Source organism: Anabrus simplex, chromosome 5, assembly GCF_040414725.1.
Source record: "Anabrus simplex isolate iqAnaSimp1 chromosome 5, ASM4041472v1, whole genome shotgun sequence".
NCBI lineage: Eukaryota > Metazoa > Arthropoda > Insecta > Orthoptera > Tettigoniidae > Anabrus > Anabrus simplex.
In genome coordinates, this window is record NC_090269.1 from 422,904,248 (window position 1) to 422,931,090 (window position 26,843).

General features: G+C 42.9%; 1 protein-coding gene across 1 annotated transcript in view; it reads right to left on the minus strand.

The window, feature by feature from the left end:
• The window catches only part of LOC136874194 (protein yellow), a 128,428-nt gene that overhangs the window by 24,459 nt on the left and 77,126 nt on the right, over window positions 1-26,843 (minus strand). Inside the window, exon 2 of the mRNA XM_068227961.1 lies at window positions 3,349-3,917. Coding sequence (XP_068084062.1) covers window positions 3,349-3,917 — 569 coding nt within the window. The remainder of the gene's footprint in view (window positions 1-3,348; window positions 3,918-26,843) is intronic.

Consider the following 26,843-nt stretch of genomic DNA (forward strand, 5'->3'; position numbering starts at 1 on the left):
GCGTCAGCGGTTTCGCCGGGCTTCAAGAGTTCATAATACACAATACCGCTCTTGTCCCACCAGACACAAGGTTGCTCTTAAATTTTCGAAACCATGTCTCACATGTTCTAATCGATGGAGCGTGTTCACCATATGTTTCTGCCAGCAAGCGATAAATTTCGACAGCCTTTTTCCTTTTGATTACCGGTGAATAAAAAAAGCAATGCGTGCCGCAGATGGAATGACGGCCAGTACTGAAGCAGATCCGGATTTCCTGATCTGCGAGCGTCAGTACTGTAGAGTGGTGGGGATACTGACAGTATACTGACCGTGTGTGTGCGCTCGTCATTAAAATATGATAGCTACACATGCCCGTCATTTACGATCCATTTTGATTGAATACCGCAATTGCATGTTATAAATCTCATTCCGTAGGTATTGACGGTTATTGACTTTTTATTTGTAAAGTGAGAATACCGCAATCGTAAGCAAGTGCACTAGTACTGACCAAAATATTGACAGTAATAATGGTCATGTAATGTCGCTATAATATTAATGAGTACTGTCAGTATTATTCAATCAATCAATCAATCAATCAATCAATCAATCAATCAATCAATACTGATCTGCATTTAAGGCAGTCGGCCAGGTGGCAGATTCCCTATCTGTTGTTTCTCTAGTCTTTTCTTAAAAGTCTGCAAATAAATTGGAAATTTATTGAACATCTCCCTTGGTAAGTTATTCCAATCCCTAACTCCCCTTCCTATAAATGAATATTTGCCCCAGTTTGTCCTCTTGAATTCCAACTTTATCTTCATATTGTGATCTTTCCTACTTTTATAAACGCCATTCAAACTTATTCGTCTACTAATATCATTCCGCGCCATCTCTCCGCTGACAGCTCGAAACATACCACGTAGTCGAGCAGCTCTTCTTCTTTCTCTCAATTCTTCCCAACCCAAACATTGCAACATTTTTGTAACGCTACTCTTTTGTCGGAAATCATCCAGAACAAATCGAGCTGCTTTTCTTTGGATTTTTTCCAGTTCTTGAATCAGGTAATCCTGGTGAGGGTCCCATACACTGGAACCATACTCTAGTTGGGGTCTTATCAGAGACTTATATGCACTCTCCTTTACATCCTTACTACAACCCCTAAACACCCTCATAACCATGTGCAGAGATCTGTACCCTTTATTTACAATCCCATTGATGTGATTACCCCAATGAAGATCTTTCCTTATATTAACACCTAGATACTTACAATGATCCCCAAAAGGAACTTTCACCCCATCAACGCAGTAATTAAAACTGAGAGGACTTTTCCTATTTGTGAAACTCACAACCTGACTTTCAACCCCGTTTATCAACATACCATTGCCTGCTGTCCATCTCACAACATTTTCGATGTCACGTTGCAGTTGCTCACAATCTTGTAACTTATTTATCACTCTATAGAGAATAACATCATCCGCAAAAAGCCTTACCTCCGATTCCACTCCTTTACTCATATCATTTATATATATAAGAGAACATAAAGGTCCGATAATACTGCCTTGAGGAATTCCCCTCTTAATTATTACAGGGTCACATAAAGCTTCACCTACTCTAATTCTCTGAGATCTATTTTCTAGAAATATAGCAACCCATTCAGTCACTCTTTTGTCTAGTCCAATTGCACTCATTTTTGCCAGTAGTCTCCTGTGATCCACCCTATCAAATGCTTTAGACAGGTCAATCGCGATACAGTCCATTTGACCTCCAGAATCCAAGATATCTGCTATATCTTGCTGGAATCCTACAAGTTGAGCTTCAGTGGAATAACCTTTCCTAAAACCGAATTGCCTTCTATCGAACCAGTTATTAATTTCACAAACATGTCTAATATAATCAGAAAGAATGCCTTCCCAAAGCTTACATACAATGCATGTCAAACTTACTGGCCTGTAATTTTCAGCTTTATGTCTATCACCATTTCCTTTATACACAGGGGCTACTATAGCAACTCTCCATTCATTTGGTATAGCTCCTCCGACCAAACAATAATCAAATAAGTACTTCAGATATGGTACTATATCCCAACCCATTGTCTTTAGTATATCCCCAGAAATCTGATCAATTCCAGCCGCTTTTCTAGTTTTCAACTTTTGTATCTTATTGTAAATGTCATTTTTAACATATGTAAATTTTATTACTTCTTTGGCCTTAGTCTCCTCCTCTATCTCGACATCATCCTTGTAACCAACAATCTTTACATACTGCTGACTGAATACTTCTGCCTTTTGAAGATCATCACATACACACTCCCCTTGTTCATTAATTATTCCTGGAATGTCCTTCTTGGAACCTGTTTCTGCCTTAAAATACCTATACATACCCTTCCATTTTTCACTAAAATTCGTACGACTGCCAATTATGCTTGCCATCATGTTATCCTTAGCTGCCTTCTTTGCTAGATTCAATTTTCTAGTAAGTTCCTTCAATTTCTCCTTACTTCCACAGCCATTTCTAACTCTATTTCTTTCCAGTCTGCACCTCCTTCTTAGTCTCTTTATTTCTGTATTATAATAAGGTGGGTCTTTACCATTCCTTACCACCCTTGATGGTACAAACCTCAGTATTACTCAGTATTGACTCAGTATTAGTGATCAGTATTACTGACCGTGTAGGATCTGCTAAATTCAGGCACAAACGTTGACATGATCACTGAACGATAGAACACAGACGAGGGGTTTGGCAGACTCAACTTGTGCGAGTTGGTAGGTTAATGTCAGACGAACAAACTGACGTATGTGTCAAATTCATACGCTGCGTACTGTCTGCTGGGGCCACCCTTTAGTGAAACCGGAAAAGACTTATGCATACACCTGGTAGATGCCCTAATATCACAGAGTCGGAAGAAAACTAAACGTGAAGACGTACAATATCGAAAGCTCATAAAATTGATCAACAATAACATTACTTTGACCGTTGTTTGTTGTGATGTGCTTTGTCTCTTCTGCTACCACTCATCTCTGATCGATGGGATTACTGCGGCGTTCCGAGTAAAACAGCTTGCCTGAATAACAGGTAAGGGTTATTCTGCCCGAAGGCAGGTCCGAACCTCCGCAGAGGTGTTCCTGAGCCGGAGTTTACGTGCGGTAGGGTGGCCATTTCCTTTCCGCTCCTCCACCAACAGCGCGAGGCAACCCATCCAACTCCTGACCACGCCCAGTGTTGCTTAACTTCGGAGATCTCACGGGATCCGGTGTTTCAACACGGCTACGGCCGTTGGCCTTCCTGAATATTGGCAGAAAGTAGTTGGGGAGTTATATTGTCCCCTCAACGAAGGGTAGGCCTACTGCAACTAGTAGTAAACAAATGAATCACCTGAAACTCGCTGGTGCTGGCGAAGGGGTGGAAGTACAGTGTCCTGTGGCCATCCACCCTGTTGGGCTTAGAAAGAGCCAGTCCGAATAACCCATCCGTCCACTGGAACTTGTTTCCATGTACGTCGAACTCTCCTTCCATGGGGTGGGCGTAGAAAAAGTTGTGCTGTACTCTCCATGAAGAGTTCTTCTTCCAGCTGTATACCACAAGACCGAAGGCGCCCAGGTCAGCGCTGTACGCGTATACATCGTCACAGGTCGCTCCCTCGTCCACAGCGATGTTGGCGAAGAACGACGTATCTTTCACATGTTCCTTGGGGAACTCGTACCGCCGGAGGAGCACGTTCTTCTTGAGATCAAACACTATCAGCGTGGTGGGGTAGAAGGCGCGGGGAGACTCGTCCAGGATGTCTGCCACTCCGGTGTCCAACACCCACAGTCTGTCACAGCTGTCAGCCCTGATCCTGAACGGCGAAACAATCCTCGTAGCAATTGACTTGAAGTTCCCATCTGAGATGTTGTGCGACTCCCAGTCTGGGTAAGGCGTCAGAAACGGTGCTATAGGGGTATCTGGAACAAACATAGAGATCAAAACTGAGTCTGATTTGTTGAGGAAATAAAAGCCTTGTGGTTAGTGATATGTAGAGCGAGGAGCTCTAGGTGCAAAATTTGGATAAAAACGTGCAATCATTTAGTTTAAAAGGTGCGAAAAAGGGTGTAAATTTAAAATGTAAATATCCATTACAAACTGTGCCTAAACCAATAACATTATATATATATATGTATGTATTTCTTAATCAGGGGCTACCTGGCCGAAGCGGTAAAGGCGTGCTCGGTTCGCCCGGAAGGACGTGGGTTCGAATGACCGTCAGGAAGTCGTAAAATTTAAGAAACGAGATTTCCACTTCCGGAGGTGCATATGGCCCTGAGGTTCACTCAGCCTACACCAAAAATGAGTACCAGGTTAATTCCTGGGGGCAAAGGCGGCCGGGCGTAGAGCTAACCACTCTACCCCATCACGTGCCGAGGTTAACAATAGTGGAAGCCTTTACCTTCCACTCCTCCAAAGGCCTTTGCTTTGCTATTTCTTAATCTGTTTCCCCTCCAGAGTTGACTTTTCTCTCGGACTCAGCGAGGGATTCCACCTCTAACGCCTTCAGGTCAGGGGACACAACTGGATAGGAAAACTAGTACCTCTCGCAGCCAGTTTCACCTGCTATGCTGAGCAGGGGCCTTGTTGGGGGATGGGAAGATTGGAAGGGATAGACAAGGAAGCGGCCGTGGCCTTAAGTACCATCCCGGCATTTGTCTGAAGGAGAAGTGGGAAACCACGGAAAACCACTTCGAGGATGGTTGAGGTGGGAATCGAACCCCCTCTACTCAGTTGACTTCCCGAGGCTGTGTAGACTCCGTTTAAACCCTCGTACCACTTTTCAAATTTCGTGGCAGAGCCGGGAATTGAACCCGGGCCTCTAGGGTTGGCAGGTATTCACACTAACCACTACACCACAGAGGCGGATAGGACACAAATTCACACATGTATTAAAGAGACTGCTAAAAAGCAGTCCCAAAGCACTTCTTTTCTTCTTTACGTCGCATCCACACAGATAGGTCTTATGACGACGATGGGATAGGAAAGGAAGTGAGAAGGATGCGACCACCATTTAATTAAGGAACAGTCCCAGTATTTGACAGGTGTGAAAATGGGAAACCCCGGAAAACCATATTAAGGTCTGTCGAAGCCCCACATCTTCCTAATGCAAGCTGATAGCTACGTAACCACGAGCTCGGCTCAAGCGCAAACTGATTTGTGGAACCTTTGCCTAATCGGAGTTCATTGAGGCTCAAATTAATCTGAAAGTTTTCGCCTAACACGACTACGTTGCAGCTAAAGTAATGTGATAACACCCTCAAAACAGCAAATTCTAACAAAAACGCAGCATGGAGCAAAAACATGAGGTGGGAGATAGTGCTAAAAGGCAAAGGTGCAGATAGATGCAACCGAAACACAATTAGGAACAGGAACAGTCCCAGTTCCCTTGCAAGACAAGTCAATTCGAATGTTTAATAGTAAAACATTATTAAGCAGTAGCGGCGATTGGGAATTAAAAGTGCGGAGAAAAAAAAAATACAGACAACAAACACTACTGTACCGGTTTTGTGGAACATAGCGGACGGGTGGGTGGTTATATGCATTTAAAAACAGCTACGAAATGTTAAGTTTTTGATGCTCTCTGAGCGAATTTTGACAGAGAGGTAAAGGTTGATAGTTTACCAACAAGTGCGGTAATAATAGTTTTTTAAGATTCCGATTCAATCCTATACAATAAAACTTTCATCAAAGGAACAATATTACACATTGATTACATTTAAAAAAATGATGTTTGTTGATCTAACTCCGCCACTAGAAATGACTCGGATTTCCTAGTGCCGGTCCCAAGCCCGGTAAAGGAGGAGGGTCAATGGCTGGTTGTTGAGTCTTGGGGGTTGCACTGATGTCGAGTAAGTGCTGCCATTAAAACTCAAGAAATGCTTTAGTTGACAGTCCATCTGTCAATGTAACAAGCAAATCCTACCCCTCATGGGGATGGGTGAGGGCAAGTACCTGGCGCCTTAAAACTGGGTCCCTCGGCTAAGGTATGGTAACCCCTACAGAAGAGTCCTACGGGAAGAAGAGATATTGGTCGTCCTGTGAAGAGATGGAATGAAATCTGAGGTCGGAACAGGCTATTAGCCTAATCCATGAAGAGGAAGTAAGTAAGTAAGTAAGTAAGTAAGTAAGTAAGTAAGTAAGTAAGTAAGTAAGTAAGTAAGTAAGTAAGTAAGTAAGTAAGTATATTTGTTGAGCTTTACCACTACTTTCACCATATATCGGGCGAGTTCGCCGTGCGGATGGGGCGCGCAGCTGTGAGCTCCCATCCGAGAGATAGTGGGTTCGAACCCCACTGTCGGCAGCCCTGAAGATGGTTTTCCGTGGTTTCCCATTTTCACACCAGACAAATGCTGGGGCTGTACCTTAATGAAGGTCACGGCCGCTTCCTTCACGTTCCTAGGCCTTTCCTCTCCCATTATTGCAAAAGAAAAACCCTTTCACCATATGATAGGAACCTGCGTGTAAGTGGAATTGCGGAAAGCTAGAGTGTTGAATGTGAGGAAAGGAACGTTAAGGACATCACAAACACTCAGTCCCCAGGCCAGGGATATTGATAATATACTATTAAAAAACCCTAACCCGGCCGGGAGTCGAACCCGGGGCCGTGACAGGCGGACGCGTTGCCCCTACACCGCGGGGCCGGATTTGGTTACAATTAAAAATAAATTAACGGACACTAAAGAGACTGCCAGACTGACGAATGCGCACGGCAAGCGGGTGAATCATACCTCAGAGTCTCTTACCTTGGCAAAAATATGTAACCCTGTTACCCTTCCTCACAGTACATGCAAAGCGCAATACAAATCCGTTAGCCGGGACGAAGGATATTTTGTGTGTAGGGATTTCCGCTAATAACTTTGTTAATAATTAAAGAAAATTAAGGAAATAATTAGCTGATAAGACAACAGGGCTTGTGCAAATTGCTTTTTTTTAAAAAATAATTCCTTTGATTCCTAGTTTCAACCTGCTAAAATGGAATAAAAATGTAATATTTTCTCCACAAAGTGGGTAGGGAGGCGACCGGGGGAACACTCGCTGGATGTGGTTGCATATCATGAAAGTGAGGCACTGACGTAGTGGAAATCGTCCAAGATCTACAGATTATTCAGCGGGCCATTAAACCGGCCGATGTACAGTATATCGATCACAGTCCTGCACAGAGCTCACCTCGACCTGACCTAGCACACACTAGTTGTGTGGGCTATCACTCAGTCATCACTGATCTGCATTGAGGACTGTCGCCCAGGTGTCAGCTTCCTTTCTTCAACGATTTCAAATAACTTGGAAATTTTCTCCCTTGGTAAATTATTTCAATCCGTAATTCCTGTTTCTATAAATGAACATTTGCCCCACTTTGCCTTCGTATCATCATGCTATGATCTTTCCTACTTTTGAAAGCTCCGTTCAGACTTATTCGTCTAGTCAAGCCATTCCACGCCCTCTTCCCACTGACAGCTCGGGACCAGTGTTGCCAACTTAGCGGATTTTCCACTAAATTTGGCGGAATTAGAAGACTGTCGGCGGAGAAAAATATCATTTAGCGGACAACGGAATTTTTGGTGGAATTCTAGATTTATTATAGCGAAATTTAGTGTTTTATCAATTTTACGTGTTTTAAAACTTTGTACTCCAGTCTGTCTCCGAGCTATTCCGTGTTTTTTTATCAGGAGCTAGTAATCACATGAGAAAAACGTGTTATTTCGATATGATGTTATGACATCATGGTATCAAAAATTTGTAATGAGTGGGGAAACGATACTTATCTCTTAGTTGACGAATGACGACAGATAATGAAAGTGAGAGAGTAGCATTTATATTTATGCTATGAAGGAAGACCGTTTAATGAACTGGCCTGTTTTGTGTGTGCCCTTGAGGTAGGGGATTCACCTAGTTTGCACCCGGCACTAAATCGCCTACAAGTTTTGCTAGTTGCTTTACGTCGCGCCGACACAGACATGTCTTATGGCGACGATGGGACAGGAAAGGCCTAGGAATGGGAAGGAAGCGGCCTTAATTAAGGTACAGCCCCAGCATTTGCCTGGTGTGGAAATGGGAAACTACGGAAAACCATCTTCAGGGCTGCCGACAGTGGGGTTCGAACCTACTGTCTCCCGAATACTGGATACTGGCCGCACTTAAGCGACTGCAGCTATCGAGCTCGGTCCTACAACTTTTAGCTCGCCGGCTCGCAGGCAGGGGGGTTAATCCCAGTGAAAATCACAGATCAGGTCAGTGCAGACATTTACTTTTATTATTATTATTATTATTATTATTATTATTATTATTACTATTATTATTATTATTATTATTGCTCATTATTTGAGATCGGATTTCTTGGCGGAATTTTAGCGGATTTTTACTAGTATTTAGCGGATCTTGAAAATATAAGTTGGCAACACTGCTCGGGACATTCAGCTTATAGTCGAGCAGCTCGTCGACCCCCCAGTCTTCCCAGTCCCCAGTTTACATTTTTCGTAACACTGCTCTCTGTCGGAAATCATCCCAAGCAAATTGTGCTGCTTTCCTTTGTAACTTTTCCACTTTTCATATCTAGTAGTTTTTTTAAAATTTGCTTTACGTCACACCAACACAGATGAGTCTTATGGCGACGATAGGATAGGAAAGGGCTAGGAGTGGGAAGGATGTGGCCGTGGCCTTAATTAAGGTACAGCCGCAGCATTTGCCTGGTGTAAAATTGGAACCCATGGAAAAACATCTTCAGGGCTGCCGAGAGTGGGGTTCGAACCCACTGTCTCCCGAATACTGGATAGTGGCCGCATTGAAGCGACAGCAGTTATCGAGCTCAGTGTAGAAGTAGTTAGTGGGACGTAAAGCAAATAACACTACTGTGTATTATTATGGTTGAACCTATGGTATTCGGTGGCTGGCCAACATATTGGGAATTTTTATGTCTTAAAACTCACATTTGTCCGCCTCTGTGGTGTAGTGGTTAATGTGATTAGCTGCCACCCCCGGAGGCCCGGGTTCGATTACCGGCTCTGCTACGAAATTTGAAAAAGTTGTACGAGGGCTGACACGGGGTCCACTCAGCCTCGGAAGGTCAACTGAGTAGAACTGGGTTTGGATTCCCACCTCAGCCATCCTGGAAGTGGTTTTTCTGTGGTTTCCCACTTCTCCTCCAGGCAAATGCGGGGATGTTACCTAACTTAAGGCCACGGCCACTTCCTTCCGTCTTCCTTGTCTATCCCTTCCAATCTTTCCATCCCCCACCAAAGCCCCTGTTCAGCATAGCAGGTGAGGCAGCCCGGGCGAGGTACTGGTCCTCTTCCCCAGTTGTATCCCCGACCCAATGTCTCACGGTTCAGGACACTGCCTTTGAGGCGGTAGAGGTGGGATTCCTCGCTGAGGTGGAGGGGAAACCAACCCTGGAGGGTAAACAGATCCAGAAGAAGAAGGAAATAATTAGATGATAAGACAACAGGATTTATACAAGTGCGTTTTTAAATATTTCATATAATTCCGTGTTTCAGCCGGCTGGAATGGAATAAAAATGTAATGTTTTCTCTATAAAGTGAGTGGGGGGTTGCCCCCCCTAGCCTCCCTCTGATCACCGCTACTGCTTAAGCAGAACCACGTCATTTCACTTGAGGTGGAAAAGTCAATATTTCCTCTCACTTCCAAGAGATGTTAACGTGAATTTAGTTTGGGCCGTCCTGTATGTATGGTTATGTTGACTGCAGACAATGGAATTCTCAAACCACACGGACTGAGAAATGTCCTTGGGTTTCTCCCACATCCTCCGGGGAATGATCTCTCCACTGCTGAAGTGCTGAGCTTGAGATCACACGCGATGTTAACCAGGCCCCAGGTGATACGCAGGACCTCTCACATTTTAGCGCCGGCAACACGCAGATACAGTACCACGTCTCAACATTACCTGGAGTGAATCTCGAAGCATAGGCGTAATTCGGGGGTGGCAGTTGCCCACCCCCCCCTCGATATTTTGAAAGCAACCAATTTTTTCGTGATATTACAGACTTAGAAATACATATTTTACAAGTACGTTATTCCTTCCTTCTTCTTCTTCTTCTTCTTCTTCTTCTTAATCTATTACCCTCCAGGGTTGGTTTTTCCCTCGGACTCAGCGAGGGATCCCACCTCTATCGCCTCAAGGGCAGTGTCCTGGAACTTCAGACTCTGGGTCGGGGGATACAACTGGGAAGAATGACCAGCAATTAAATGCTTGAAGAGTGAAGTGGACTGTCCGGCTATACTGGGGTCGATCCCGCTTCATGTGCCAAGCAGACGAACAAGGCAGAAATGTACATTCCACCTGCCCAAATGTAGGACGGTTGCGCATGAAAATTCTTGGCTCATGCAAGCCCTTAGGACAATAAATCAGCTGGAAGGGTCACTCGACATTTTTCACCACACTTACACTGCAATTCGTAAAGTTCTTCTCAAGGATGGAACGTGACAATTTTGTAAATTATGTAAATAATCTGTAGAAAACATGTGAAGATTTATGTATATTTGTATGTATATTATTTAATTTATTTTTTATTTAATTTAATTATTTAATTTCATTTTTATTTAATTTTCTATTACATCATCTGTAATTGGGACATCCTGTAGGTGATAAATAAATATATTCTATTCTATACCAGTACCTCGCCCAGGCAGCCTCACCTGCTATGCTGAACAGGGGCTTTGGTAGGGGATGGAAAGATTGGAAGGGATAGACAAGGAAGAGGGAAGGAAGCGGCCGTGGCCTTAAGTTACGTACCATCGCGGCATTTGCATGGAGGAGAAGTGGGAAACCACTTCCAGGATGGCTGAGGTGGGAATCGAACCCACCTCTACTCATTTGACCTCCCCAGGCTGAGTGGACCCCGTTCCAGCCCTCGTACCACTTTTCAAATTTCGTGGCAGAGCCGAGAATCGAACCCGGGCCTCCCGGGGTGGTAGCTAATCACACTAACCACTACACCACAGAGGCGGACACGTTTTTTGTTACTCTGTTTTTAATTTACCTCAATGCAACAAAATGATCGTTGCAAAATTGCATAGACTTCCTGTATAATGTTGATAGAAATAATGTCTAATATTGTTACATTCTATCTTCCTCCATCATTCTAATTAAAATGTCGCTAATTCAGCAACCTGTGAGAGGTATTTGTCATGCTTGCCGGCGTTTGAAAACGTATCGCAGGAACACGATCGCCCAGGAGAGGTTATCCTCTCAGGCTTTTTGGCTACCAGTATCAAAAGTAGTACTGATGTTGCCATTTCGAAACTAACTAATGACTTTAATTCAAATCGCAAGAGAAGACTTCATTTTGTGTAAAAGGTACAATGTGATCAGAATATGTAAAATAAAGAAAAGGTTTTGTCTTTGTCCATGTTCTCTGCTTGATTTTTACTTTTACCGATAAAAACAGGCCAAGTAACAAATACACTTGAATCAGGTCTATTTTTTAATTCTGTGTGAATGTTCTTTACATAGGTTTGATTATCAAATTAAAGTGATTAACTTAGAATATTCAAGGAAAGAGAATATTAGAAATAATTTTGTGGTCGCAATTTGCTCTCAAAAAGAGCCATGGACCCGGTGGTCACTGCTCCGCAATGGAACTGCTAAAATTATGCCCATGTCTCGAAGTGCAATATTGGTATATACAGAATGAAGCCGAATTCCACCGACAAATTTTCTGAGGTTGTTCAGTGACACCTTCTGAGTATATTGGTATCAGGGGCCGATGGTCTCTGGTGGCTCCTTACAGAGTAATAATGTAATTACGATTTATTCCGTTTCTTCCCCAAATCATCCTTGTTTCTGTGAAAACACCTTCACAACAGTGAAAAAGCTTGTAATATGCAATACTCAAAACGTACAACAAGAAACAGAGAGTAATCATTATCAACAGCGCTCGAATACACCACACACTTTACGTGTCCCCAAAGATAAAAATTGAGGAGGTTTAAGTCAGGAGAGTGTGATGGCCAAGCAATACGTCCACCTATATCTGCCCATTGCCCAGGACAACACGTATTAAGGTGTCTGCGGCAAAAAGACTGCTGGAGCACCATCATGCATGAAGTAGCTGTCGACAAGATGATAGTGGCATGTCTTCGAAATAATCAGCCAATATAGTACGTAAGAAATCTGTGTAGCTCCATCCAGTAAACCTGCCAGGAAGAACGCAGGGTCCCAACAAGCAATCACCAAGAACTGGAGAGGGCAGGTTATCATGTGCCTGGGTAGGTCAGGCCCACATTACAGTTATTCCCCACGTGATTACTTGTGTGACAATTGTAACCAGTGTTTCGGACTGTATTCTGGCAGTAACGGGGATTGGGAATTATAAGTGGAGGGGAAAATTTTTATAGGTAATTAAAAATACCCTGATTTTAGGGATATAGCGTCGGGTGGGGGGGGGGGGGGCGTGGTTGTACATCAGAACTAAAAAAGCAACAAAACAGTAAATTTTTGATGCTCTTTGAACGAATTTCGACAGAGAGGTAAAGGACCAGCCCTCTTGCCATTCTTAAATTTCTGGCAGTACCGGGAATCGAACCCTGGCCTCAGAGGACGGCAGCTAATAACACTAACCGTTACGCTACAGAAGCGGACAGTGCGGTAATAATAATTTTTGTTAGATTTTGATTCGGCACTATGCAGTGGAACCTTAACCAAAGGAACAATAATTAGACATGGATTACGATTAAATAGAAGTACGCGGTGATTATACAATTAAAAATCAATTAGTATTTGACTACACTCTCACAAACTAACAGACACTAAAGAGACTGCCAGACTGACGAATGCGGGTGGCAAGTGGGTGAATCATACCTATATTTTCCATGAACTTGGCAAAAAAAAAAATACCCCTGCTACCCTTCCTCACAGCACATGCGACACGCTGCTGCGCGAGTCTCCACTACTTGCTGTGGTGCTGTACGAATCGGTTAGTCGCGAAGAACAACATTTTGTGGGTATTTCCGCTAAGAATTTTGTTAATAAAATTAAAGAAATTAAATTGAAGAATTAACTAATAAGACAACAGGTTTAAAAATAGCTTTTTTACTAATTCCTAGTTTCAGCCTGCTAAAATGGAATTAAAAATGTTATGTTTTCTGTACAATGTGGATCATCCCCCCGCCCCCCCCCCCCCCTAATCGCCGCCACTGACAACTGCAACTGGTACTTCACAATTTATTCTGACAATCAGGACGTGTAGACATGCACTCAGTAAATACACACTTGGACAACTCTGTAATTATGCATTTCCGGACTTTCCTGGAATTTTGACTTTTGAATTCGTCTGTATACATTTTTTTTTAAATCTAAGAGTGGCTGTTACCCGCGTCTTCGCTCGCATGGATTTCATTATTCGATAAAAGTAATCGTTCCCCGGTACTGCACTAAGACATTATCTGAAAATTCCTAAAGAATAAAACCTCACCGAAAAATTGAGTTTCATGTGCCACAGAACCTCTTCATAAACCATGTTTGTGGTATTGCCTTTCGGAGCTAAGATGACCAGGCTACTGGCAGAGCTAACACTGAAATATGCGACATAGAACTGTACATGTAAGAAGCAGTTCTCTCTCAAGTCGAAAACAAAAATATACGCATTTCTTTATTTTTAAAGGATTCCAAATACGCATTTTCATATCTGTAACATCTTCAGTTTTTGAGGTATAAGAATCTCCATAAAAAGAAAACAACCCCTTTATCACTGCTTCTCCCCACCCCGTCCACCTACAGTAAGTACGCGATTCTTTATTTTTAAAGAAGATTCCAAATACCAATTATTACGTCTGTAACATATTAAGTTTTTGAGATGTACTCATTTTAAAAATTCAAACCCCCTTTTCACTTTTTTGAATCCCCTTAAGTGGAAAAAAACGTGTTTCTTTATTTTTGAAGGAGATTCCATTCACCAATTATCACGTCTGAAACATCTTCAGTGTTTGAGATATAAGTATCGTCATAAAAAGTATTCAACCCCCTTTTCACTTATTTTAACCCCCCCCCCCCTCCCAATAAGTTGATTTTCCGAAAACAAGAAAAAACGTGTTTATTTATTGTTTAAAGGAAATTTCAAATACCAATTTTCACCGTTAAACTGTTAAGTTTTTGAGATATAAATATACTCATTTTAAAAATGTACCCCTCTTTTGACCGCCTTAGTGTTGGAATATCCAAAAATCTTTCCCTAGTGAGCATCCACACTGTAATATAATGTATCCCCAAAATTTCATTTCTTTAAGTCCAGTAGTTTTGACTCGGCGATGGTGAATCAGTCAGGCAGGACATCATATTTTATATAAATAGTCACGGTTTATAAAATCATTTCTATGTATTATAATTTCTTCGACAACAAACTATTTCTGACAGTTTATAACTAAATTTAATGAAAATGTACAGCATTTACTTATATTTAGTCATGTGAAAGGATACAACTAGTAATTGCAAATAATATGTTTAAATTTTATAGCCTAACTAGCTGATGTACCCGTGCTTCGCTACGAATTCTACAACAGAATTCTAGGTTAGGTAGTGTATACGTTGTGAGCAAGATTGTATTAAATTGCATAGCTCTTAACGTTACCCTAAAAACATGACGGGGAAGTCACTGAACGTGTTTTCTCATATATGAAGACTGGGGTAGGGATTTTTCATTGTAAGGGTAGGCCCGCCTACCACGAGTCACAATCAGGTTGGGGAGTTTTCTTTATAATGGCAGACACTCACTCTCCACCTGCCCTTTTATTATCCGCACACTTTATGTTGGTGCATTTACACCCTAGTGCTGAATCGGTCGACCTCGGCGATCTTCGAGATTCGTACTGGCAACCTTTGAAACACAAACTATGAATCGCTTAAGCATCGTTGTGCGACATCTGGCGTACACTTTTCGTACTAGTTTACACAACAAAGCCAAAGTATAGAATTCATGCTAGGAACAAGATTCGCATCGAGAAATGTTTTATAATGTTATATAATGTGTAAGTGACATAGTTGTTGGCTTAAGATGATAACGGTTTAGAAACTTCGTATCGATCGATCATATTCTCGATTCAATTCAGATTTCATTTTCCTTCGGTTGGTAGCACTATCGATACCAGGACACCTCCCTCCTTACTCCTCACCACCACACACAAATGCACCAACATAAAGTGTGCGGACTATACATCCTCAGAAAGACCGTCTTAGTGGTTTTCCCAAATGAAATAAACATGGGTCATTAAATTGACGGGTTATGTAGACGAAAGGTATCTACGAAATGTCACTGTAGTATTCGTCCCAAATGGAATAGGCTATAATAATTCATTTTACTGAAATAAAGTGTAAAATATGCGGTAAATTAAGAAATAGTACGAAATATTTTACTTGCAGGGAATAATATGGAGACATACTTTACTACCTGAGAACTACTTTTTCTGCTACGTCGCAGCGCTTCCGTATGTGTTTTGTTTGTCTAACATTTTCGTGTGTGATGTCTTTGCTCACTGACGTTGTTTGTATTAATTAGGTGTCGCTTTCTTCATGTTGCTCATTCGTTTTGTGCCCTAACTCATTCATTAAATGATATATATTTATTGGTCCAGCGATCATGCTATTTTCCTTTCCTTGCAGATCAGTATTGATTGATTGATTGAACATGGGAGGAACTGAAATAATCTCTTTCAACTTATTTTATTGCCAGCTGGACATACAATTAATCGAAGATATGTGATGAATTCTGTATAGTGGTTCAATCAATCAATCAATCAATCAATCAATCAATCAATCAATCAATCAATCAATCAATCAATCAATCAATCAATCAATCAATCAATCAATCAATCAATCAATCACTACTGATCTAAATTTAGGGCAGTCGCCCAGGTGGCAGATTCCCTATCTGTTTTTTTCCTAGCCTTTTCTTAAATGATTGCAAAGAAATTGGAAATTTATTGAACATCTCCCTTGGTAAGTTATTCCAATCCCTAACTCCCCTTCCTATAAACAAATATTTACCCCAATCTGTCATCTTGAATTCCAACTTTATCTTCATATTGTGATCTTTCCTACTTTTAAAGACACCACTCAAACGTATTTGTGTACTAATGTAATTCCACGTCATCTCTTTGCTAACAGCTCGGAACATACCACTTAGTCGAGCAGCTCGTCTCCTTTCTCCCAAGTCTTCCCAGGGCAAACTTCGCAACATTTTTGTAATGCTACGCTTTTGTTGGAAACCACTCAGAACAAATCGAGCTGCTTTTCTTTGGATTTTTTCCAGTCCTTGAATCAAGTAATCCTGATGAGGATCCCATACACTGGGACCATACTCTAGTTGGGGTCTTACCAGAGACTTATATGCCCTCTCCTTTACATCCTTACTACAACCCCTAAATACCCTCATAACTATGTGCAGAAATCTGTACCCTTTATTTACAATGCCGTTTATGTGGTTAACCCAATGAAGATCTTTCCTTATATTAACACCTAGATACTTACAATAATCCCCAAAAGGAGCTTTCACCCCATCAACGTCCGACTCGTTGGCTGAACTGGCCTTCGGATCAGAGGGTCCCGGGTTCGATTCCCGGTCAGGTCGGGGAATTTAACCTTAATTGATTAATTCCAATGGCACGGGGGCTGGGTGTAAGTGTTGTCTTCATCATCATTTCATCCTCATCACGACGCGCAGGTCGCCTACAGGTGTCAAATAGAAAGACCTGCACCTGGCGAGCCGAATCCGTCCTGGGATATCCCGGCACTAAAAGCCATACGACATTTCATTTCATTACCCCATCAACGTAGTAATTAACACTGAGAGGACTTTTCCTATTTGTGAAACTCACAACCTGACTTTTAACACCGTTTATCATCATACCATTGCCTACTGTCCATCTCACAACATTATCGAGGTCATGTTGCAGTTGTTCACAATCTTGTAACTTACACTGAAGAAAATGGAAATTACAACACCCAGAAGGAGTGTTGCTACATTGCTGCAATTGAACATACAGGACGAGTGTTCGGTTGTGCTTTGATGATTACACTCTCAGGTCCCTCTGACCGTAAGTTTGGACAACAATCAATACAGGATGTGCCCACCACGAGCTGCAATACATTGATGAATTCGTCGAGGCATGGAGTCAATAAGGCCCTGGATCGCTTCCTGAGGAATTGTGGCCCATGCTTGCTGCACTGCACGGGTCAGTTGTTCCAGAGTTGTGGGTGGCTGACGACGACTGACCAGTTGTCGACCCATCATGTCCCACACATGCTCAATAGGACTGAGGTCCGGGGATCTGACGGGCCATTCTAAGGTTGTGATGTCGTGGAGAGCTTCTCTGGAGATGCGTGCAGTGTGAACCCGGGCATTGTCCTGCTGAAACATCCCATTAGCAATGTTCGCCATCATAGGGACAACCACTGGATTGAGTACCCTATCAACGTACTGTCGAGCAGTCATAGTGCCCTCAACAAGCACTAATTGTGATTTCACATTAAAGCCAATAGCTCCCCAGACCATAATGCTTGGTGTTGGCTCTGTGTGCCTCTCGACAATAAGATCTGGGCGATCCCTCTCCCCGGTACGTCGGCGCACACGATTCCGGCGATCACTGCGGGCAAGACAGAAGCGCGATTCATCACTAAAGACGACCCTATGCCATACCTCGACCCACGTCGATCTTTCTCGACACCAGGCCAGCCTTAAACGTCGCTGTTGTGGGGTCAATGGAACACCTTCTGCAGGGACACGGCCTCGTAAGACAGCTGCACGCAGGCGATTACCAACTGTTTGTTGTGTAACGTGGGGTACCATAGCTTCTCGAATTTGCGCTGCTGTTGCATGGGGTTCCATCCGGGCAATCCGAATGTTGCGGCGATCCTCTCTCACAGTAGTCTGCCGCGCTGGGTCTGTGCCAGGTCTACGAGTGTGGGTACCTTCATTTGACCACTGCTGCCACACACGTTGTACCGTAGATGCCTGTCGGCCAACACGTGCAGCGACAGTCCTTAGCGATAATTCAGCATGCTCTTCTCTGTCGTCGAGGCATGTTTGACGGGGAACACTTCACTACACAGACTGCAAGTCAACTACGCTACACCAGAGTCCGTATACTGGAGTTGATTCCACCGCGACCAATCACGTGGGGAGACCTGTAGCAACAATCCAATGGGTCTGAAACTTTGATCGTTTACATACCTACATAGCATCGTTCCATATCTTGAAAATCAACACAAACGACCAATGCCTTCATCGTATTGCAATTTCCATTTTCTTAAGTGTATTAGCCACCTATGCAGTCACTCGTTTGTATTATCCTATTGGTTTCCAGCCTAATAATTGTTATAATTTGATTGTTGAGCTATCTTGACCTCCTTGCACTTAGTGAACAAACACATGGGAATTGCTCACTCAGTTAAGAGGCCGTTGCAACATTCCATTACCAGCATCAACCACTGCTTCTATATCGGCAAGATAGATGCATTCGAGAGTACGTTAACACCGCTGATCCTGACTCTACTGGCGCCGACTTTGATGGTGCAGAGTGCCATTTTGCTCCCCCCCCCCCAAAAAAAAATTCTCCTCCTAGATGTTAAGAATCCCTAAAACGTGGAAATTGTTAGCCTTCGGAGGCTACTAAGGCGTTAAATCTGGAGAAGGTGCTGAGAAATTAGATTAGAAAGCGGGCATTTCTTCAGAGAGCTACACTTCCCAATGGAGATTGGTGGTAGAGCTTTTTACATTTCGTATCATGAAATACATAATATAAAGGAGTAGTACATTTATTAAGAAAATGTATTTATGAAGAAAATTCTAATTCTTTTACTTGTGATTATTTTTTTATAGCTTCGTACATAAAACATACCTTCAAAATATTTATTTATGAATCAGGTTCTATTTTTCTGTTCACTTGTGAATATTATTGAATACTCCGTACACGAGACTCGTTCAGAAATATGTTTGGGAAACAAGCTCTATTATCGTTCTATTTTGTTTGTATTTGTTTGTGAATATTGTTAGAGTAGAACGCAACCGGGAAGGCGGTTTGAAGAGGGGTGCGCAGTAACATTCGCGCGCTTTGTAGTATGACGTGTTTTCCGCTGAGCCAATAGAATCATTTCAGTAAGAAGTGCCTGTTTGTGCAGGTCACTAGTGAATGTTTCGAGTTTTATTTGTAAATATCATACTCAATAAATTTAGGGAATTGTTTGCGTGTATACGATGGATCCAGGAAGAGCAAAAAGACAAGTATTGCATCGACAGGCGGGGGAAATAATATTTAGAGCGTATTTGTGTTTTGTAAGCATGCAGACTTGTGTCTTTAAGACAAAGTCTTCTTCGCGCAGTTGTGGATGGGCTTCCAAACGAACTCCCTGAGGTTTGTAGAACCGGACTACAGAATCTATTTCTTGCATTTCTTTCACTCAAGAGTCCACACTCGTGCTGTCATTTGCATGTCTAACTGCCTCGGCTTTTAAGTTATAATCTCTTGCTATGTTGTGAAGATCTTTATTTGATATTAAATCGCGGCGCTCTAATTCCCTGCTTTTAATTGAAGACCTAACAGAGTCTAAAATGCAGTCAAAGGGAATCTGCAGTGATATTTTCCTTGCAATTTCGTCCGTTTCTGATTTTGAAAGTCTTAATCGGCCTAGCTCAGTCTGATGACCTACATGCGTTTTGCAGAATGAAACCTCAACTTTGCCAGAAGGATGACATGTGACATCCATGCTAGCTGGGCAGTATCCATCAATTTTGTTACTTCCCAATATTTTCTGGTGGCGCTCGTTTTGCCCTCTTGATTTATAAACACCATTACGATGACAGTGAAATGACAATTTTGAGCAGTTATCTGTAGTTCTAACCCAACGTCCCCTGCTGCATACAAACTCACATAGATGATCTTTTTCGACCTTAGATTTCCAGTTATAGAAATCACTCTCACTAGAAAATTCCACAGTTTCATTAACTACGTCTATATCATGTTGTGACGAGTAATGCCGAAGCATCTCGCTTCGTGATGCACAGTCATATTTACATAATGGACAAAGTATTTTTGACTCAAATTTTGCAGAGACCTTTTCATGCATGCTGAATGTATGCCGCTTAAGATTGTCACGTCTTGCAGTGGAGTAATCACATAAGTTGCACTTAAAACTCTCATTTTGATTGCCACGATGTTTGGTACTGATGTGCCTCAGTAAGTTTTTATGTACACTAAATGACTCGCTGCAGAAATTACAATTATACGTATCCATTATTGAACGATAAATTACGACTATCCGCCGACACTCTTATAAATCACAGGAAAACTTTAAAGTGCCTAGAGAACCCGAACACAAACCAAGATAATTACGCCTATCCACCCCTTCAGTAATAATACCTTCAACTCACTCCGGCACTCTTAATCACACAAAAACGTAAGAATTCACCTACTAATTAGAACACACACGAGTAACAGAAGAACACAAAGGCTACCACACGCACGTGAGGAAAGTGTTGGTGTCCGAAATGGCGCCTTATTGTAGCTAAATCCGGCCTAGTTCGTGAACTGAAGAGAGCAGCTCACCTAGTTATAGTTCGTGGAACCGAAGAGAGCCGAAGTGTTCCGAGATGTTCCGAATGGCTCCTCATCCTGCGTTCCCGAGACACAAGTAGCATGCAGCAGCAGGTGTTCAGAGGCGGGTAAGGTGAGGAACGCGATGTTGCCACGCCTCAAAAAGAAGACAGCACTCGCGTGTGGTATCGGCCTGCGAAACGTAAAGAGCATAAAACAAGCTACGGAAATCGATGCCAAATTGGCATCACCGCACCTCATACTTCTGTCTCTCTGTGCGCAGTCGAAGATAGGAAACCGCCTTCCCGGCTGCGTTCTACTCTAGTATATAGGAATGTTTGCATTTCACATGCCTGTGTTCATGTTAATCATGCCCCCCTCCCAACAATTACCCGATACTCTGATATGAGGAGGAAATGCGAGGATCAGCTTCGGCCCCAGGATCAGAGTCTATCCAGCACACCATGTCCTCGGTTCACAACCAGGTTTATCTTACATCATATGGAGCAGCCCAGCTGGTATCCTCATTACACTTTACCTTGTGCCTGGTACTGGTCAGCCAGATGACACACATTCTCATGAGGACAGCAGGTACCGACCGCGCTGTGCTATTCCTTTCACCTTCGGGTTCCGCCCACACAATCCCCTGGGTTGATATACGGCCAAGGGAGTAACCTCCTTTGCAGTTAGAGGAAGGTCACCTCAGCTCGTGAAAGAAGACTGTATGATTCTGTGGATCCGGAAATTCCAGCATTTCTCATCAGGGAATTCGCAGCAAGTTTGGTGATACGTAAGGTGCGGTTCGCTGGTACTCAGCCAGTTGATTGTTTCCGGGCAAACTGTCAACATCTCTACTCAGAATAGCGACGTAGCTCATACCTCGGGGGGAAATTAGCTCATTCTAGAGGAAATCAATGTCTGAAATGCAAAACCCAGAAGAGTACTTTCCTCAAAGTTATTGACTGCTTTGGGAGAAACCGGTATGACGAAACTATTCCATTTACCTGAATGGTGGTGGTGATTATTGTTTTAAGAGAAAGTACAAGTAGGCACCATCCTCTTTATAACACTAATCAGAGAGAAAAAATGGAAGGGATCTGGCACTTCAAAAATGAAGGTATCGAACAAAGACAGACAAGGGCCACGAAGGGCGTGGAAATGAAAGACCTCCTAGGCCTCGATACCTGAAATAGTGTCGGGAGTCGGAGAAGAAGAAGAGTTGACCAAGGTAGGTCGGATAGGATAGATGAAAGCGAGGAGCCTGACAGAAATAAGTGGAAGCAATGCCAGGACTCAGCTAAAGACCCTGTGGTCGCCAACCCATGGTCCAAAGTTTAGAGCCCCACGGGCCCCTTTTAGTCGCCTCTTACGACAGACAGGGGAAACCGTGGTGGTATTCTATCGCCCCCACCCACAGGGTAAAGGTATCGGCCAAATGAAGACAAGGGCCACGACGGGCGTAAAAATGAAAGACTCCCTAGCATTCGCGACCTAATACCGTCGGGGTCGAAAAGAACAAGAGTTGACCAAGAAAGGTCGGATAGGATAGTTGAAAGTGAGCAGTCTGGCACAAGTAAGTGGAAGCATTGCCAGGACTGACCTAAGGGCCCCGAGGTCGCCAACCCACGCTTTAAAGTTTAGAGACCCAGGGGCCCCTTTTAGTCACCTCTTATGACAGGCAGGGGATACCGTGTGTGTTATTCTACCGCCCCCACCCACAGGGAAAATTTAGTGGAGTATTTGCCAAACATTTCCAACTGATGGTCTCCACTGTAAGCTCTGTAAATCCCATTCTCCCTGTCCCCCACACGCCACGGTCATTATTACACATATTTTTCTCACAAATATTTGAGAACAGTGTAAATGGAAGGATTTCAAAATTCACTTATTTCAACTAAAACTATGATGTTTGGCTGAAACGAGTATGTACATTGAAATATCTTTCTCTCTTAATCTGCTTACCCTCCAGGGTTGGTTTTTCCCTCGGACTCAGCGAGGGATCCCACCTCTAACGGCTCAAGGGCAGTGTCCTGGAACTTGAGACATTGGCTCGGGGATACAAGTGGGGAGAATGACCAGTACCTCGCCCAGGCGGCTTTGCCTGCTATGCTGAACAGGGGCCTTGGTGGGGGATGGGAATGTTGGAAGGGATAGACAAGAAAGGGGGAAGGAAGCGGCCGTGGCCTTAAGTTAGGTACCATCCCGGCATTTGCCTGGAGGAGAAGTGGGAAACCACGGAAAACCACTTCCAGGATGGCTGAGGTGGGAATCGAACCCACGTCTACTCAGTTGACCTTCCGAGGCTGAGTGGACCCCGTTCCAGCCCTCGTACCACTTTTCAAATTTCGTGGCTGAGCCGGGAGTCGAACCCGAGTCTCCGGGGGTGGCAGCTAATCACACTAACCACTACACACCACATTGAAATATACAAAATAATAATACGCCAACTAAGTGTCGGAATCAAGCTAGCCCGCCTAGTGATCATGGTTGCTGAGGCATCAAGTCAGACATCGTGCATAGCTGGTTCGAATCCCGTTGGTCGAAAAAAAAACCCATCAGAATGTTGGCCGGCAGGTAGGAGAGGCGATGGTACAACATGTAAAATCACTAGATTGTGCGCCAAAAGCCGGTGTTCAATTACAAACCTCCCCGCTGTTTGTAATATGTAGTGAGTATATATGACGCTGTTGATGGTGATTCGTCTGTCGGATGGAGACGTTAAGCTTGTTATTTGACAGGAACTGGCTATGTGCCGGCACCAGGTTTCACCGTAAGAACGGTAGGGGTATACCAAGGCAATATGACAAACACATTAGAGTATATGGTTAGCGTGCTGGCCTTTGGTCCAGTGGGTTTCTGGTTCGATTTCCGGTTGGGTCGGGGATTTTAACCTTCGTGGGTAATTCCAATGGCTCGAGCGCTGGGTGTGTGTGTCGTCTTCAGCATTATAATTCATCATAGGTAGGGCCTCATCCTCAAAGGCGCTCAAGTCGCCTATACCGCGTCAGTTCGAAAGACCTGTACTAGGCCTCTTCGGAGGCCACACGCCATTATCAATCAATCAATCAATCAATCAATCAATCAATCAATCAATCAATCAATCAATCAATCAATCAATCAATCAATCAATCAATCAATCAATCAATCAATCAATCAATCAATCAATCAATCAATCAATCAATCAATCAATCAATCAATCAATCAATCAATCAATCAATCAATACTGATCTGCATTTAGGGCAGTCGCCCAGGTGGCAGATTCCCTATCTGTTCTTTTCCTAGCCTTTTCTTAAATGATTGCAAGGAAATTGGAAATTTATTAAACATCTCCCTTGGTAAGTTGTTTCAAACCTAACTCCTCTTCCTATAAACGAATATTTGCCCCAATTTGTCCTCTTCAATTCCAACTTTATTTTCATATTTTGATCTTTCCTACTTTTAAAGACACCACTCAAACTTATTCGTCTACTGATGTCCTCCCACGGCATCTCTCCATTGACAGCTCCGATCATACCACTTCGACGAGCAGATCGTCTTCGTTTTCCCAAGTCTTCCCAGCCCAAACTGTGCAACTTCTGGTAACGCTACTCTTTTGACGAAAATCACTCAGAACAAATCGAGCTGCTTTTCTTTGGACTTTTTCCAGTTCTTGAATCAAGTAATCCTGGTGAGGGTCCCATACAGTGGAACCATACTCTAGTTGGGGTCTTACCAGAGACTTATATGCCCTCTCCTTTACATCCTTACTACAACCTCTAAATACCCTCATAACTATGTGAAGAGATCTGTACCCTTTATTTAGAATACCGTTTATGTGATTAACCCAATGAACATTTTTCCTTATATTAACACATAGATACTTACAGTGATCCCTATAAGGAACTTTCATCCCATCAACGCAGTAATTACAACTGGGAGGACTTTTCCTATTTGTGAAACTTACAACATGACTTTTAACCCCGTTTATCATCGTACCATTGCCTACTGTCCATTTTACAACTATCGAGGTCATTTTGCAGTCGCTCACAATCTTGTAACTTATTTATTACTCTATACAGAATAACATCATCTGCGAAAAGCCTTATCTCTGATTCAACTTCTTTACTCATATCATTTATATGTATATAAGAAAACATAAAGGTCCAATAATACTGCCCTTCTTAATTATTACAGGGTCAGATAAAGCTTCGTCTACTACTGTATAATTCTCTGAGATCTATTTTCGATTATAATTAGAGTATATATGTAGGATGTAGCAGGTAGTTACGTAGAAATAAAACAGCACTACGTAAGGAGATATGGAGTATTCAATCAAATTTGTCTACGAATTGATTGTGTCATGCAGTAAATATTTTCATTCTGGTTTGATGAGATGGGCAATAATTTCTGCTAGGTGAGGATTGTAGGTTGAATCACTTGAGTGTTTAACTGAGTCATGCCATCAGCGCTGCCGTTACTAAGGAGTCGAGTTAATATTACTTCTAAATGACTAATGCTGCCCATATAGTGTTTACAGTGGACTGTATCTTATAGTGTGAATGGATACACTTGTCAAGTGAAAAAGAAGGGAAGCTGTCTGAATCCTTTTGCTGTGAAATTTGAAGTAAGACAAGGATGTCTTCTGTCCTCCAATCCTGTGTATTATGACCTGGATTGTATGCTGAAAGAGGCAACGAATAGATAGCGGATTAAATGGCCAACCGAAAGAAATGGATTATGCGAATGATCTTAGTCTTCTTGCAGAATATTTCCGGGATATAGAAATCAAACCCAATGACTTAAAAATAGAAGCTAAAGAAGTAGGTTTAAAGAAAACAAACAGACTAAGGAAATGCACATAAACCATCGTAACAATTCTAGCTCGGCTCTAGATGGAATGGATATAGAATGAGTAGAAGAATGTTGTTACTTAGGAGGCATGGTCAGCCAGGATGAAGCTGCTTTTAGGAATGTGGTGAGTTGTATAAATAAAGCCAAAGTAGCTTTTGGACAGTTACTACCAATGTTGTGATCCCCTCACATTCGTATAAAAACGAAGCTAAGAATATTAAACTCAAATGTTAAATATGTTTTTCTGTACGGAAGTGAGACCTAGAAAGTGACCAAAAACATTACCACAATGTTACAGACTTTCATAAATCGTTGCCAGACGAATATGGTGATTAAAGACCATCTGAAATAAAGACCTTTGGGAGTCCCGTACAGCAACAGATAATGAGAAGAAAATGGAGATGGATCGGCCACACACTGAGAAGACCACAAGAAAGTATGACATGGCAGGCATTGAACTGGAACCCGCAAGGTAGTCGCAAGAAGGCGGACCCATGATCACCTGGAGCCAACAAGAAATGGAGAGAGGTGATAGCATTGGTGGTAGATAGAACGAGCTTGTGTGTAGATGAAGAGAAGAAACAGAAACACTCAGTCTCCGAATCAGAGGAGTTAACCAGATGCAACTAAAATCCTCGACCCGCCCAAGAATCGAACCCGGGACCCTCTGAACCGAGGCTTCGACGCTGAGCATTCAGCCAAGGTGACGGAGACGTGAGATAGTGGCTCTTGTAACAACATTGTTAACTTAGTCACCATGACAACGGATACGACGGTCAATACGTGTGACAAAGGCCGACTGGCCACAATCGTCCCTGGGATTTTTTTTTTTGAAATAACACTCTAGACCTAGGCTTAGGCATTGTCTGCCACATTCAGTAGCAGAAAGTACGATCCTTCTTATTTTTTTGCTAGTGGTTTTACGTCGTACTAACATTGAAGGCATTCGGCGATGCAAGGATGGGAAAGGTTTAGGATTAGGAAGTCCCCCTGTGGGTGGGGGCGGTAGAATAATACCCACGGTATCCCCTGCCTGTCGTAAGAGGCGACTAAATGGAGCCTCAAACCCTGTGAACTTTGGAGCGTGGGTTGGCGACCACGGGGCCCTTAGCTGAGCTGTGGCATTGCTTCCACTTACTTGTGCCAGGCTCCTCACTTTCGTCTATCCTATCCGACCTCCCTTGGTCAACTCTTGTTCTTTTCCGACCCCGACGGTATTAGAGCACTCGAGGCCTAGGGAGTCTTTCATTTTCACGCCCTTCGTGGCCCTTGTCTTCCTTTTTTTTCTCTGATTAGTGCCATATAGAGGATGGTTGCCCAATTGCACTTCCTCTTAAAACAATAATCGCCACCATCACCATAGGAAGGAAGCGGCCGTAGCCTTAATTAAGGTACAATCCAAGCATTTGCCTGGTGTGAAAATCAATCAATCAATCAATCAATCAATCAATCAATCAATCAATCAATCAATCAATCAA